General features: G+C 40.3%; 1 protein-coding gene across 1 annotated transcript; it reads left to right on the top strand.

The window, feature by feature from the left end:
• Positions 1 to 1,833: 1,833 nt before the first annotated feature.
• Positions 1,834 to 6,011, top strand: LOC133525593 (uncharacterized). Its single transcript, XM_061861899.1, has 2 exons — positions 1,834 to 4,698; positions 5,458 to 6,011. The coding sequence occupies exons 1-2, from the start codon at positions 2,055 to 2,057 to the stop codon at positions 5,541 to 5,543; spliced, it is 2,730 nt and encodes a 909-aa protein (XP_061717883.1). The 5' UTR covers positions 1,834 to 2,054; the 3' UTR covers positions 5,544 to 6,011.
• Positions 6,012 to 14,817: the final 8,806 nt, after the last annotated feature.

Genomic DNA, 14,817 nt, shown 5'->3' with positions numbered 1-14,817 from the left:
GATATTGGTCTGGTCTGTCAATGCCTTTAAGTTCGTGTAGCTACCGTTGGCGCTTGTTGCGTATGCAGCTGTAATGTTCAGCCAAGTTATGGTTGGACCGGACCGATACAGTGTTATGTTTACGATGCTTAATATAAAAATAATCTTTACTTAATTTAGTCGTTATCTTTTATCTATTTTTCAATTTGTTCACTCTATATTATTTTATGTCTTTTTCCTTCTTGTCTGTTACCTTTCGTGATTTTTCTCGCTTGATGGTCTCATCGGAAGATCAGCGCTGGAAGCCACCAGCAACATGCTGAGATGAGGCCATTTCGTGGCACTTTATACTTCCTTTGTTTTTGTTATATCATGTAATTTAATGTGTCTTGTTTGTGTCTACGAATAAAAATTATTCTATTCTATTCTAAATATTCTTTATTGCACCAAAAATTATACATTTTACATACATGTAAAACGACAAAAACAAAGCATGTCTTCCAGTTAACCTATGAGCAATCATTGAACTATTCATCAGTATCGATGTCATGACCGATCCATCCGTCAAAATCAGTAAAATAATAAACGACTTTTCTGTTGTCGAATCGCAACCCTGACACGCTTTACGTTTAAAGCTATTATTGCATTGATGCAAATGTTAATGAAAAACAATTAGCAGATAGCTTCGGGTAATTTCATCGCTTTGACCAACGACTTACAGCGTATGAACTGCATTCGAAGTTCGAAGTTTCAAAATGTTACTTTGATAAGATTTAGAAAAGTATAAAAAGGCATTTATTCTTGACAATTACAAAACATGTACGAACATGTACAGGCAACAAAAGCAGAGAAACAGAACATTTAATGTGTGATTTGATATTGATTTGGATTTATTCGTTGTGCATCTTGCTCGTCGAAACAAAATATTAGTGCGAATATTAACGACAGTTTTTAAGGTATACATATTAAAATGTGTATCATCACTGCCACTCCATAAGTTCCGTAACATAATACTGATCGTCTCTATGACATTTCCGTCGTCTGTGCATGCTGTGTAAATACAGTTAGATATATATATATACTTTGATAGAATATAATATTTAGTGTTAAGTTAGGTCCTGAGTGATACCAGCGCTCTTGGTTTTCCCGTGACATGAAGCTAAATAATAGGGTTAGGGCTATTTTACGACTTTTGCATTTTTTATTCAACCCTTTAACGATTTAGATAAAAACAAAATTTAGCCTCCTAGTTCTAAAATTCTGAATAGGGAAAAAAATTAAATGATGATCTTATAAAGCTGATCCTTTTTGCGGTATTATGTAAGTGTACCTTATATACATTTGTAAAACCAGTTTACCACCTCCGAATATTAATTCCAAATTGCGTGCCCATAAATTTCACTAGTCTATGGTTAACTAGAAAACGCCGACAAAGCGATTACCTCCGAATTCCGTATCGCCATATTGGGCCCACTAAAAACCAAAACAACTACTCACTCCATCAACACGCAATCGTGAACTTTAACACCCACAATTACTGTTCACATTTCAACAACTTCCCATTTCGAGGGCATTATCATTTCAATTGTACGAATACCAATTTGTCATGACATGGCGGTTTACTTTTGACAACTCGTATCTCATTCATGCAACGTAACATACTATAAATTCTATGTAGATCAAATTAAGGTTGCTTTCACAGTAACGGTGTTGGGGAATATGTGAAGTTTTTGAAGTTATAAGTTTGTAGGCGACGCACACATATATATTAAGTAAACTGTATCCTAGGTTTATTACTTTAATTTTAATTGGTTAAATTTGGTACATGTAATGCCATCTAGTGTAAATTATTTTAATTAAAGCTACATAAAAACAATGGAAGGTAGCGAGTCCAAGTAATGCGCTGCACATATATGTAACTATAAGGTAGTTGTACAATTCCAAAATTGACACCCGCCGCGTTGGCTCCTCGCTCGTCCCACAGTTTTTTGGCCTTGTATTTTGCGAATATACGCCTTTCATTTAACCTGTCACCTACAATAAAGTGGTCTTCGAACCTGATCTGTGCTAATGTGATGTACAGAACTCCGGTGCAATCGACGCAGGTTAAAACTCGTAAACAATACCGTCGCGAACTCGAGCGAATAAAATTGCAAATGGCGAGTACAATGAGCAAAGCGCCCGCGGAACCTATAGTTAATAAGCTCCTAAACCTCGGCACCGATGGTGACAATGTGAAACAGCCGAAGGATGTGGAACCAGTGAAAATGCAAACACCAAAAAGTGTACGTAGTTCTATTTCGTCAGCAAAGTCGAAGTTGTCTACGTCATCATCCATTGCAAAACGTAAGCAATTGGAATTTGAAGCCGCTCAAGCCAAGGCCCAGATTGAGCTGGCCCTTATTGATAAAAAGCTAGAAGCTGATCTAGCCCAAGTTGACGCCGAAGAAGCGCAGAGTGATAGTGAGCGCGGTAGTGAAGCGAACGGAGGCGCGCCTAGCAACAGAGCGCAGGCTAACGTCGAACAATGGTTGAGTCAAGGTCACGACGAAACTACTTACATACCGCAGCCTGATGTGCCATATCAGCCACAGCAGCAAGCACTGCCACCTAACCCTGCACCAGCACCCGTCAACTTACCTATAGTCCGGCAACCCGATGTTCCAAGTGACAGCATTCGAGAACTAGCGCTTACCTTGAAGGATATCATGACGAACTCGTCAGCCAAGCGTGAGGATCGTTTGCTCAGCCGCCTGTCTACGCCACGTGACTTACCAATTTTCAGTGGCGACAGCGTCGAATGGTTGCACTTTAAGAAGTCTTATACGGAATCTACTCGTGTCTGTGAGTTCAGTGAGTCTGAGAACCTGGAGAGACTACGCAAAGCACTGCGAGGCGACGCCAAGGACACGGTTACCGCTCTGCTGATCGGTAATACCCCGCCCGCAGCCGTCATGGAAGCTCTCGAATTAAGGTTTGGCCGATCGGATGTCATCATCATGAACCTTACGACGCAGCTGAAGAAGCTACCTTCATTACCCACGTCATACCAACATGACCTAATTGATTTTTCAATCAAAGTTAACAACTGCGTAGCAACAATAGGTGCGCTAAATAAGCCAGATTATCTACGCAGCCCCGAGCTCGCATCAGCTGTTCTTAGCAAGTTACCGAGCACTTTGATTGGCAAATGGACCGATTTCGCATACAAAAAGTTAGATGAAGATCAGCCTAAGTTGACCCTGATCTCCGAATTTCTTAAACAAGAAGCACAAATGTTATCACTAGTTGGAATGACACAGGTACGTGAACAGAGTAAGCAGAGTGAAATAAAAACTACAACAAAATACTCAAGTGATAACAAAGGCCGTATTAATCGACCTATATTAACAACTAAAGCCGTCGAGGAAAACAAAGATTGTAAATTTTGTTCGAAAGGATTTCACCCGCTGCCAGAGTGCCGTGTGTTCAAACGCGCCATGCGCCGTGATAGATGGAAGTTCATCAAATCTCAAGGACTTTGTTACTGTTGTCTGACGTCACGACAAGACAGAGACACATGCCCCGCGCCCGTGTGCGACATAGATGGTTGTGGACTCGCACACCACAAGATGCTACACTGGAAGAAGCCTACGTCATCACAATCAGCTGACGCGGTCGTCGACCCGCCGCCCGAGCCGGCCCCAGCGCAGGCTCAACAGCCGGTCCCCGAGCCGGCGCCCTCGGCCCCCGACACCGTGGCACATGTTACATCGGATTGTGCTAAGCCTTCTTCTGCAGATAACGTTATGTTAAAAGTAGTGTCAGTGCGATTGCGTGGACCTAAAGGTACCGTAAGTACATACGCGCTTCTGGACGATGCCGCTTCAGTGTCTATGATAGACTCTAACCTAGCAGACGAGTTAGGTCTTAAATGTGAACAACCGCGTTCTATAAAGTTTACCGATGCGTTTGGACTAGAAGTGTACCAATCAGCTGTACCGACCGTTATCGCTCAGATAAGTGGACAAAACAATAACAATAGTTATGACATTAAGTTGCGTAAAGTGTCTAAATTAAATTTACCAGCACAAAACTTATCTGTAATTAACAGTTTAAATTGTAAACGTTTATCTCATATTAAGGATTATGTGTGTAAAAGTCGAGTTGTACCTCGCATTCTTATTGGGGAAGATAATTATTTCTTAATCGCTCCGATTGAAATCATTCATGGTAGTGAAACCGAGCCCTATGGATCTCTGTGCAAGTTAGGTTGGTCAATTCATGGCAATTGTCGTCGCACTTACTCTAACGTTGCCAATGTGTTCCATCTCAGTCACACGGACAGCGAGAATATTGGTGAATTAAATGATTTAATTAAACATTCTTTTTCCCTAGACTCCATAGGAATTTCAACCTTACGCCGTGAAAATAGCGATCATTTAAGGGCATTGCAGATACTAGAAGATTCAGCGCGCCTTATCGGGAATCAATGGGAGGTTGGTCTGCCGTTCAAGAAGGACGTATTCACCATGCCAGATACACGCGAAGCTGCCTTTACGCGACTACAGTCTTTAATGCGCAAATTTGCTAAAGACTACGCGTACGCAGATCGCTACCGAATGGAGGTAAACAAGCTGTTTGCCGCTGGTTATGCACGTGAGCTCAAGGAAAATGAACTTTCGGCCGACCGCATATGGTATCTCCCGCACTTCGGAATTCAAAATCCCAACAAACCTGGTAAGTTAAGACTTGTGCTGCAAAAGTAAATGGGAATTGTCTTAATAGTTATTTATTAACGGGACCAGATTTATATAATTCACTTATGGGAATTATGCTCAGGTTTCGCGAGAATAAAATAGTTATAATTGGGGACATTAAAGACATGTTTTTAAGGGTGAAAATAAGGCCGGAAGATCAACATGTACTTCGTTTTTTATGGCAGGAATCTCCGGGCGCACCCGTTAAAACATGTGTTATGCAAAGTCTATTGTTTGGTGCCACTTGCAGTCCTTTTATAGCTCAATTCATTAAGAATAAAAATGCATCTAAGTTTGATGATTTATATCCGGAGGCGGTAAATGTTATTGTAAATAGTCATTATATGGATGATTGTTTATATTCAACTAGCAGTGTAGAAAATGCAGTTAAGTTGGTTGAACAAATAACTTTTATTCACAAGAGCGGTGGATTTGAGATACGAAACTGGTCCAGCAATAGTAAAGAGGTATTGAAAAATATACCTACTGACGCGCTCGCGCAAACAGCTGTTCACTTCAAAGACGGAGTCATGAACACAACCGAGCGCACATTAGGGTTAATGTTTCATCCCTCAGATGACTCTTTTGGATTTCAAATTTCATTTAATCGAGTCCCACAGGAAATATTAAATGGATCTGAGGCTCCTACGAAAGCAAAAATGCTTAGTCTCATCATGTCGGTATATGACCTTCACGGTTTTTGTCGCCTTTTATTATAAAGAGCAAAATAATATTTCAGAACGTTCACCGCAGTGGCGTGGATTGGAACAACCACATCCGACCGGAAGAGCATGCGTGCTGGGTAAGGTGGCTCGACGAGCTTAAACTACTAGCTTCGCTACGCATACCACGGCACTACGCTGACGCGGGACCATGGACGCGATGCTATGACGATTCGGCGGATGGGGTAAGTGACCCCACCATTATAAGTACCGAATTGCATGCTTTTTGTGATGCCAGCAGTAAGGCATATGCCGCTGTTGCTTATTGGCGTTTTGTTCGCTCAGATGGAACTCTCAATATCTGTTTTGTGGCGAGTAAAAGCAGAGTGACCCCACTTCGTCCGGTATCCATACCGAGATTAGAGCTTCAAGGTTGTTTGCTCGCTGCTCGTCTTGCCGCCACAATACAGAACGAGCACAAAGATATCAAGCCAAACAAGAGGTATTTTTGGACGGATTCAAATACCGCCCTCCAATGGATTCGCAGTGACCCTAGAGACTATAAACCATACGTCGCTCACCGCCTCGGTGAGATTGACGAGTTGACTACTGCATCAGAGTGGCGTTACGTGCCCACGCCCTTGAACGTAGCTGACGTGGCCACTCGTGAGGATGCGTCACCACTGCAGTTCGATGATGTATGGTTCCAGGGGCCTAGGTTCTTGCGTGACCGTGAAAGTGAGTGGCCCAAAGATCTTAAGAGTTCTAAGCAGCTCGAAGAGGCTCTTTGTGAACGTAAGGTTATTAACGTCGTGTCTTCGGCCGACTGTACTAGTACGTTGCCAGTACCTAACGAAAATAAATTTTCGTCGTGGATTCGATTACTTATGACAACTGCACGGGTATTGCTATTTATTAAAAAATGTCAACGTAAATGCAATCGAATCGACACCGGGCTGGTACAGTCGGCGGAGAACCTGTTAATTAACAAATGTCAACATGATTCTTTTCTTGCAGAAATTGAATCATCCACCACTTTATTGTAGGTGACAGGTTAAATGAAAGGCGTATATTCGCAAAATACAAGGCCAAAAAACTGTGGGACGAGCGAGGAGCCAACGCGGCGGGTGTCAGTTTTGGAATTGTACACTTAGATCGTGGATCATGGCGGCACGGAATAGTGAGTGCGATACATACTGGTAACGATGGGCGCACTCGCGTTGTCGATGTCCGCACGCGTACGGGAATTTTACGCCGCCCCGTCACACGCGTCGCCTTACTTGCACCAGAGATGGCTCGTGATGACTAGTCATCACTAAGGGGGTGGGATTGTAGGCGACGCACATATATATTAAGTAAACTGTATCCTAGGTTTATTACTTTAATTTTAATTGGTTAAATTTGGTACTTGTAATGCCATCTAGTGCAAATTATTTTAATTAAAGCTACATAAAAACAATGGAAGGTAGCGAGTCCAAGTCATGCGCTGCACCTATATGTAAATATAAGGTAGTTGTACAATTCCAAAATTGACACCCGCCGCGTTGGCTCCTCGCTCGTCCCACAGTTTTTTGGCCTTGTATTTTGCGAATATACGCCTTTCATTTAACCTGTCACCTACAATAAAGTGGTCGAATATACGCCTTTCATTTAACCTGTCACCTACAAAGTTCAATAGTTAGTCGGAACGGAAAGGTAACCTTTTCATAGAATATCGCAGATTCCCAATTAGGAGCTTGTACAGTTGTAAACATGGGAATTAATTGGACACCGTGACAAAAGCGTCTTATGTCAGGTAATTAAGGGTTATTTTCACGTACCTAGTTAATTTTACTTTGAGAATGCGATATCGTTTTCTCTTGTTTTAATTAGCTTGACGAGGTAAGATAGTTTGTTTGAAATGTTCTTTTGTTTGGCGAAAGTGTTTTTCGCAATTAAATTGAGATATCTTTTGTTTTATTAACATAGTTTTAATTTCAAACTGAGAATTGTATTGTAGATTTTCATATGAAATTGCATTGTGTTTTGCCCATAGATACAACAACGTTTAAAATCCTGCTGCGTCGATTATGTTTACACGGTAACATGTGAACAGAAATGTCTATATATAAGTATGTCTGTCTCTCGATTCATAAACGCGCTGCTAAATCCGAATATTATTCGAAATCACTATCTAAACGCGTATTCAAGTTGCCTGTTCCGAGGGTTAACACTGCTTTTGGGAGACGTTTTGGCGACTTCCTCTGCTCTTCGATTTACAACATGGCCGTAAAGTTGCAGAGCGAATTAATTAATTGCACTGTGCATGTAGCCAAAAGGTTACTCTTCAACTGGTTGTTGTCACTTGATTATAGCGAAACTGAGACATTACTCCTAAGAATTGTTTAACATTAACTTTATTAATTATATATAATGAACTAGACTAAAAGATTAGTATAGAACCGAAGTTATAAAGAATGAAGCATTAGATAAATAGTTTAATACTGAAAACTGCATGTATCAACTTAATGAATGAATGTCATATTTATTATATAAAAATAAATTTTCGTTTTTCGTTGACTTGCATGACATTTATATGTACTTCTGGTCTCCCGCGATACAGGCCTAGCCTAGTGCGGGGACTCCTGGAAACTCTGTTGTCAATCTAGTTATGCACCAACTCTTAAAAACAACCGCTGTATACTTTTTCTGTGTCCTTTCTTGTGCAATAAACATATTTTTTATCTTATCTTATGTACTCCGATTACATTTAGTTATAGTTTAGTTACTATCAAATTAGTAGATAATGAGAAAAAATTCTTTGACATCACAATTAAATTAATCTACCTCCTCCCTATTGACTTTTAATTCATTTTAAAATAATTGTTGTTTTATCTTGTTTTTAAAGAGTATTTCCGTAAATTTGATTTCATGGTCGCTGCGAAACTTTTTTATTTGTTGGAATCATTGGCCTTTGAGTCTATTACAGACTATTCAAACAGTGTCAGGTAGGGCGGCAGCGCTTTTCATGGCTGTGTAGGCCAATACGGGAGCGGCAAACACGACCACAAGCCAGGCAGGTATAGTATGTTTGTGGCGAACAGGTGTCGGGCTGATGACGCTTGGCTCGCTTACTAGCAAGTGTCTTAAACCAAGCCTCATCATGGATTTTACGTCCGTCGAACACCAGTTTTCGCCACTTATCTCTGTCCTCGGCAAGCTCCTCCCATTTATGAACAGGGATGTTGAAGGCGTGCATGTCTCGCTTGGCGCAGTCCTTATGCCGTAACATAGGCCGACCGACGCTTCTCTTGGCATCAGCTATGAGGGTTGTTGGAAACAACCCTATTAATCGTCAAAAATTGTCTGGGAGAGACCGCTCTTTACCGTAAGAGGTCTGTACAAGCAATCTAAGTAATCTAACCAATCCTGTTGCCAATAATGGCCACTCCTGTTATGCAAGCACCTTATACAGGACGGACCGTTGGCAGGTGCCAAACCTGTCCCGCTACATTGCTATTGGCAGATGAGCTGCTAACTAGTGGATTTAGTAAACACTTAATAAAAAGGACATTAAATACCCAAAGTAGAGTTCGCACTTTAATGAATAATACTATTTTTAGTCTCTGTAATCTGTTAATGTTTTCTTTTCTTAGTTCGCAGGTGCCTGAGGTGCCGTTATCTAGTAAACTTATACAGACACTGGCAATAAAAAGGACATTAAATACCCAAACTGGAGTTCGCACTGTAGTGATAAGACTGCCTATTTTTAGTCTCTGTAATCTGTGAATGTTTTCTTTTCTTAGTTTGGCAGGTGCCTGAGGTGCCGAACCTGTCCAGCTAACTAGTAAACAGAAAACTCTTAATAAAAAGAGCATTAAATACCCAAAGCCAATTAATGCTATGAGGTCCATCTCCCCTGTGACGTAACAGATTTTTGCTTCGTTTGTGGACTTGCCTTGCAATAGACGCAAAAGGCCAATGATATTTCACCCAAACTGGAACTGGAAATGCTTGTGATAAGACCGCCTGGTAATCTGTGTTTTGTGTTTTCTTTTCTTAGCTTGGCAGCTGTCAAACCTGTCCCGCTACTGTGCTATTGGCAGATGAGCCGCCGGTAACACGTTTATGCGAGCTTGACACTGTCAGTTAATGACATTAAATAGCATGCTGTTGCTGTTTAAATAAACTAAGATACTTGGCCACCTGTTACAACACGACAAATTTATCAAATACGTCATAGAAGGGAGAGTTGAAGCAAAGAAGACGGTAAGACTAAGGAGAGCGTACATGAATCAAATAAAGAAACTCAATGTCGTGTCGTATCAGGCTGTCAAAGAGAAGGCAGAGGACCGCCAAACATGGAAATTGCTCCACCGACAAGACTTACTCTTAAATATATGATGATGAACCTAAGATTGCCTGGTTTAGTGATAAGACCACCTGTCGTCTGCCTCAAATTGTATTTATTTTCTCTGTGTTACTTATAAATGTGACATTTTGTCAATTATGGTTCTTCAATAGCGCGAATGCAAAAACATGCGCATATTTGTTGAAATTTGAAAACAGTACAGACGTTATTCGAACTCTATTAATTTTATCAACTTTCTGCAAATAACTAAATGTGATGCGATATGCGATAGAATTTCAAAAAGAACCGCTTGTTACAGTTCGTGCCATCCACGATGACACGCAGATTCGCCAAATATAACCTCTAATATAATGACAATATGAGTCCAGGCACGCGTCTTCGCGAATAACACGATCTATAAATATTCAACTTTCAGGTTAGATTTCAAAGGAAGCTTATGATTACAAAATTGACATAGATTCTATTTTATATTTTTTCCCGTTCTATAATTTTTCTCGATGATCCTTTTTAGATGAAAATTTCCAAGGTGATTATTGCTAATCATTATCTGAACTTATTTTTGAGAATAACAATAGGGTTCTTATAAATTGACAAATAAGTCATTTGTACTGCAATCACATATTGTGTAATAAATAAATATAAATCTAAAATCTTATTCTAGGCATTTAAAAGTTCCATGGTCAAAGACACCTAATATGACGAATCGTTCATCTCTACCCGTTTCCACACAACCCTCATAGATGGCTAGCAACGCAAATACCTCGGCAAGGTCGCTCAGAACTCGATACCGTAAATTCGTAATGCGAATAATGCGATACTTATCTCTTTCTAACGACTGCTAGGAAAGGGACGGCGATAGTGTTTTTATACGGAGAATCACAATGGAAGGCAAAAAGTTAATTTCGTTTATTTATGTATTCTCTGCCTTATTACTTTAAGGACATTAGGAATGCCTACTATCTGGTCATGTCATTTATGTTCAGCCTATTAACGTAGGATCTTATATATTTCATCATCATCTTCCTCGCGTTGTCCCGGAATTTTTCCGCGGCCATGGGAGCCTGGGGTCCGCTTGGCAACTTATCCCAAGAATTGGCGTAGGCACTAGTTTTTACAAAAGCGACCGCCATCTAACCGGAAGGTAGTATAACGCCAAGTTTACCCTCTAGGTTGGAAAACCTGGAGGGTAAACTTGGCCTTATTGGGATCAGTCCGGCTTCCTCACGATGTTTTCCTTCACCGAAAAGCGACTGGTACGAGCCGGGGTTAAAACCCGCGACCTCCGGACGCCACCAGCGGTTCGTAATAACGCTGTGTAATAATGTCCTATAATATTTATAACTAAAAATATATATAGAGTGGAAAACCAACCAGACATTATTATCGCCAAAAGTATCTAACATATCGCTATCTGTAATCTTATCTTGTGTGATAGTTTCAGGTTACTAAGTTTCTTTATTAAGATACTGAGGAAATAATAGACAATGCTTTTATACTACGCTGGTGACAAACAGGCATACGGCCCGCCTGATGGTAAGCAGTGTCCGTAGCCTTTATACGCCGGCAACTCCAGATGATATGCTTATGCTATTGAATAGACTAAAGCCGGTAATTTAAGTACAGTCAGCCCATGATTTAAATGGATTACAGTTTTTTTCATGAGTAATCAAACCAGTAGGGCTAAGATGGTCGGCTCTTTATCATTTGTCACCATGTCGGTCACGTTCTGACAAGTATGTAAGTGCGAAAGTGACGGGCATAGTGACAAGTGATAAAAATGGAACCATGCTGCCACTGCAGGGGGCCAAGTTATGATTGACAATTTAGTTAAGTTAGCACTTTTTTATCCCCTGCTCATTTTTCGGTTTTACTATCCTGTCCTATATGTAACTAACTAACTAACTGCTTTGGCTCAGCGATCCAAAAAGAATCTTGGCCTCCGAAACGAGAGAATGCCACCTGTCCCGATCCAGCGCGGTTTCCTGCCATGAATTGGCATTCAGGCATGTCGGGCATACGGCGGTGGCAGAATAACAGCATCCATTGCTGGCTAGTCTTTAGGGCCGCTGTGCCCGAGGCCTTTTGGCGCAGACAGCTGAGCCACTTTCCTGTTCAATTCGTTTGTAAGTGTAGAATGATATGTATATAACAATTAGTTTTTTTTTTATAGACATCTAAAATACATAATATTTATGAATTATATGTAAGTAACGATACTAATAATAATACAATTTTATATTTTGACATTTACATTTCTTATCAACTACTCTAATATTCATTATTGAATTGTCATAGCTATGTAGGATTACATAATTGCTCGTACTCGGTGAGCATGATAGTTTAGTTTTTATTAAGTTTAATGTTTTTGTACGCCGTTTGGAAAATATAGTTAAACTGTACATATATAAACTGACCACCAATGTAATTCTACCTATATTTATAAATAAAACACTTACTTACTTACTAAGCATAATTTTGTACCTTTATTATGTACCTACTTTTAAACTTCTTTAATAAAATTCTTTATTATTATGTAATTTTTATTATTATTCTCTTTATTCATCGAATATCTTAGATTAGGATTTTTTATAAAATGGATATAAAAGTAAAATATAAAAACACTTACAAAACAAAAAAAATATATATAAACACATTATAAAAAACCTATCCTAGGGTGCCGCCAGCAGCGGGGCGGGGCCCAAGCTGCCAGTGGTCAGGGCCGCAGAGAGCGGAACCGAAGTACTATACTCGCCGTGTCCAAGATCACCGCCTTTTACGAGTATTACTTATTATTATTAATTCACTAACGACAAGCGAAAATAAAAAATGTATCGGGATGAGAGGCTACGAAAAGTCACGTGACATTTCCATACATTGTATAAGTTTCTATTAGCACTTTCAATCGACAATTGTAGTAAGTAGTTGTACAAAAAGAAAGCTTGGACCATTCGACTCAGTCCAAAGGCGCGCTGTACGATTCGTCGACGATCCCAAACTCACAAGCGGTATTGAACCTTTAAGTCTAAGGAGAGACTTTTTGCCTCCTTGTGTGTGTTCTACCGCTTGTACAATGGGCTGTGCTCTGAAGAATTGTTTGACAGGATGCCAACGGCCGCTTTCTATCACCGCACCGCTCGCCGTCGGCAGGGTGTTCATCCTCACACCCTAGAACCTAAATGGTCGCGTACTGTGCGGTTTAAGAGGAATTTCCTCCCGCGAACGCTTCGGCTGTGGAATGAGCTTCCTGCCGAGGTTTTCCCGAGGAGCTACAGTATGGGGTTCTTCAAAAAAGGATCGTACAGGTTTTTAAAGGGTCGGCAACGCGCATGTTATGCCTCTGGTGTTGCAGGCGTCCATAGGCTACGGTGACTGCTTACCATCAGGCGGGCCGTATGCTTGTTTGCCACCGTCGTGGTATAATAAAATAAAATAAAAATAAAACAGGAAAAACACATCATTTGTACAATGGCGACCTTATCCCTTTCAGGAGGGGGAGGGGGAGGATTTCAGGGATCGTCATCTTGGCTAGGCCCCTAGACAGCCAATTTTGGTGATAAAGCTTAATAATATGCGTTATAACCTTATTACCTATTTCACGCAGACAAAAACTGGTATAAGAACTATAAAATAATGTATGCTAACTGTACCTAAACACAAAAGTTTCTATAAAGATCTTATCTCATTCATATCTATTAACCCCATCATTACCGGCATAGCAAATTACAAGAATCTTTTCATACCGATAAAAAAAAACAGTTACTTTCATAACCGGTTTGCTTTATATCGAAATAACAATGAATCGTTACTACGATTATTAAATTACTTTCTTTAAATTATTTTTAGGGTTCCTTACCCAAAGGGTCATACGGGACCATATTACTGAGACTCCGCTGTCCGTCCGTCCGCCTGTCACCAGGCTGTATCTCATGAACCGTGATAGTTAGCCAGTTGAAATTTATATAGATTATGTATATCTATTGCCGCTATAACAACAAATACAAAAAACAGAATAAAATAAATATTTCTTATAAATGTTTGAATATGTTGGTATTGGATGAGTCCAATCACCGAAGTTAAGCAACGTCGGGCGGGGTCAGTACTTAGATGGGTGACCGTTTTTATAGATAATGGTACGGAACCCTTCCTGTGCGAGTCCGAGTCGCACTTGGCCGTTTTTTTTTATATTACGTCGGTGGCAAACAAGCATACGGCCCGCCTGATAGTAAGCGGTCACCGTAAGCTATGGACGCCTGCAACTCCAGAGGTATTACATGCGCGTTGCCGACCCTAACACCCCGCACCCTCGTTGAGCTCCGATTATTCAAATATCGGTTTGAAGTTCGAAGTGGGCTGTTATTCTGCATAGATTCCACCGTCTTAATGGATTATTTCCGTGACAAAGATAAATAACCGGCCAAGAGCATGTCGGGCCACGCTCAGTGTAGGGTTCCGTAGTTACTCTTCCGTCACATTAAGCTAAACTGGAGCTTAAAGTATAGTAAATTGTTAACCAAGGGATGAAACGGTACCTTTCACCCGAGTTAAACAAATAGGCAAATTTGCATAATCAGTACCTAATTAAATAAGTCTTTTTACTATGAAGGGAAAACTTTTTGCGATAACTCAAAAACAGCTAAACTGATCATGTCCGCTATAGTTTTCATTTAATGTCTTTCTTAAGCTCTACTTCCACGATTTTTTCCATATTTTTTGGACCTATGGTTCAAAAGTTAGAGGGGGGGGACACATTTTTTTATTCTTTCGGAGCGATTATCTCCGAATATATTCACTTTATCAAAAAATGTTTCTTGAAAACCCCTATTAGTTTTGAAAGACCTTTCCAACGATACCCCACACTCTAGGGTTGAAGCGAAAAAAATAATTCACCCCCACTTTACGTGTAGGGGAGGTACCCTAAAGAAAATTAAATTTTTAGATTTTATTTTACGACTTTGTCGGCTTTATTGATTTATATATCCATGCCAAATTTCAGCTTTCTAGCACTAACGACCACGGAGCAAAGCCTCGGACAGACAGACAGACAGACAGACAGACAGACAGACAGACAGACAGACAGACAGACGGA

Source organism: Cydia pomonella, chromosome 15, assembly GCF_033807575.1.
Source record: "Cydia pomonella isolate Wapato2018A chromosome 15, ilCydPomo1, whole genome shotgun sequence".
Classification (NCBI taxonomy): Eukaryota; Metazoa; Arthropoda; class Insecta; order Lepidoptera; family Tortricidae; genus Cydia; species Cydia pomonella.
The sequence above is the reverse complement of the archived record's forward strand: the minus strand, read 5'-3'. Positions and strand labels throughout refer to the sequence as shown.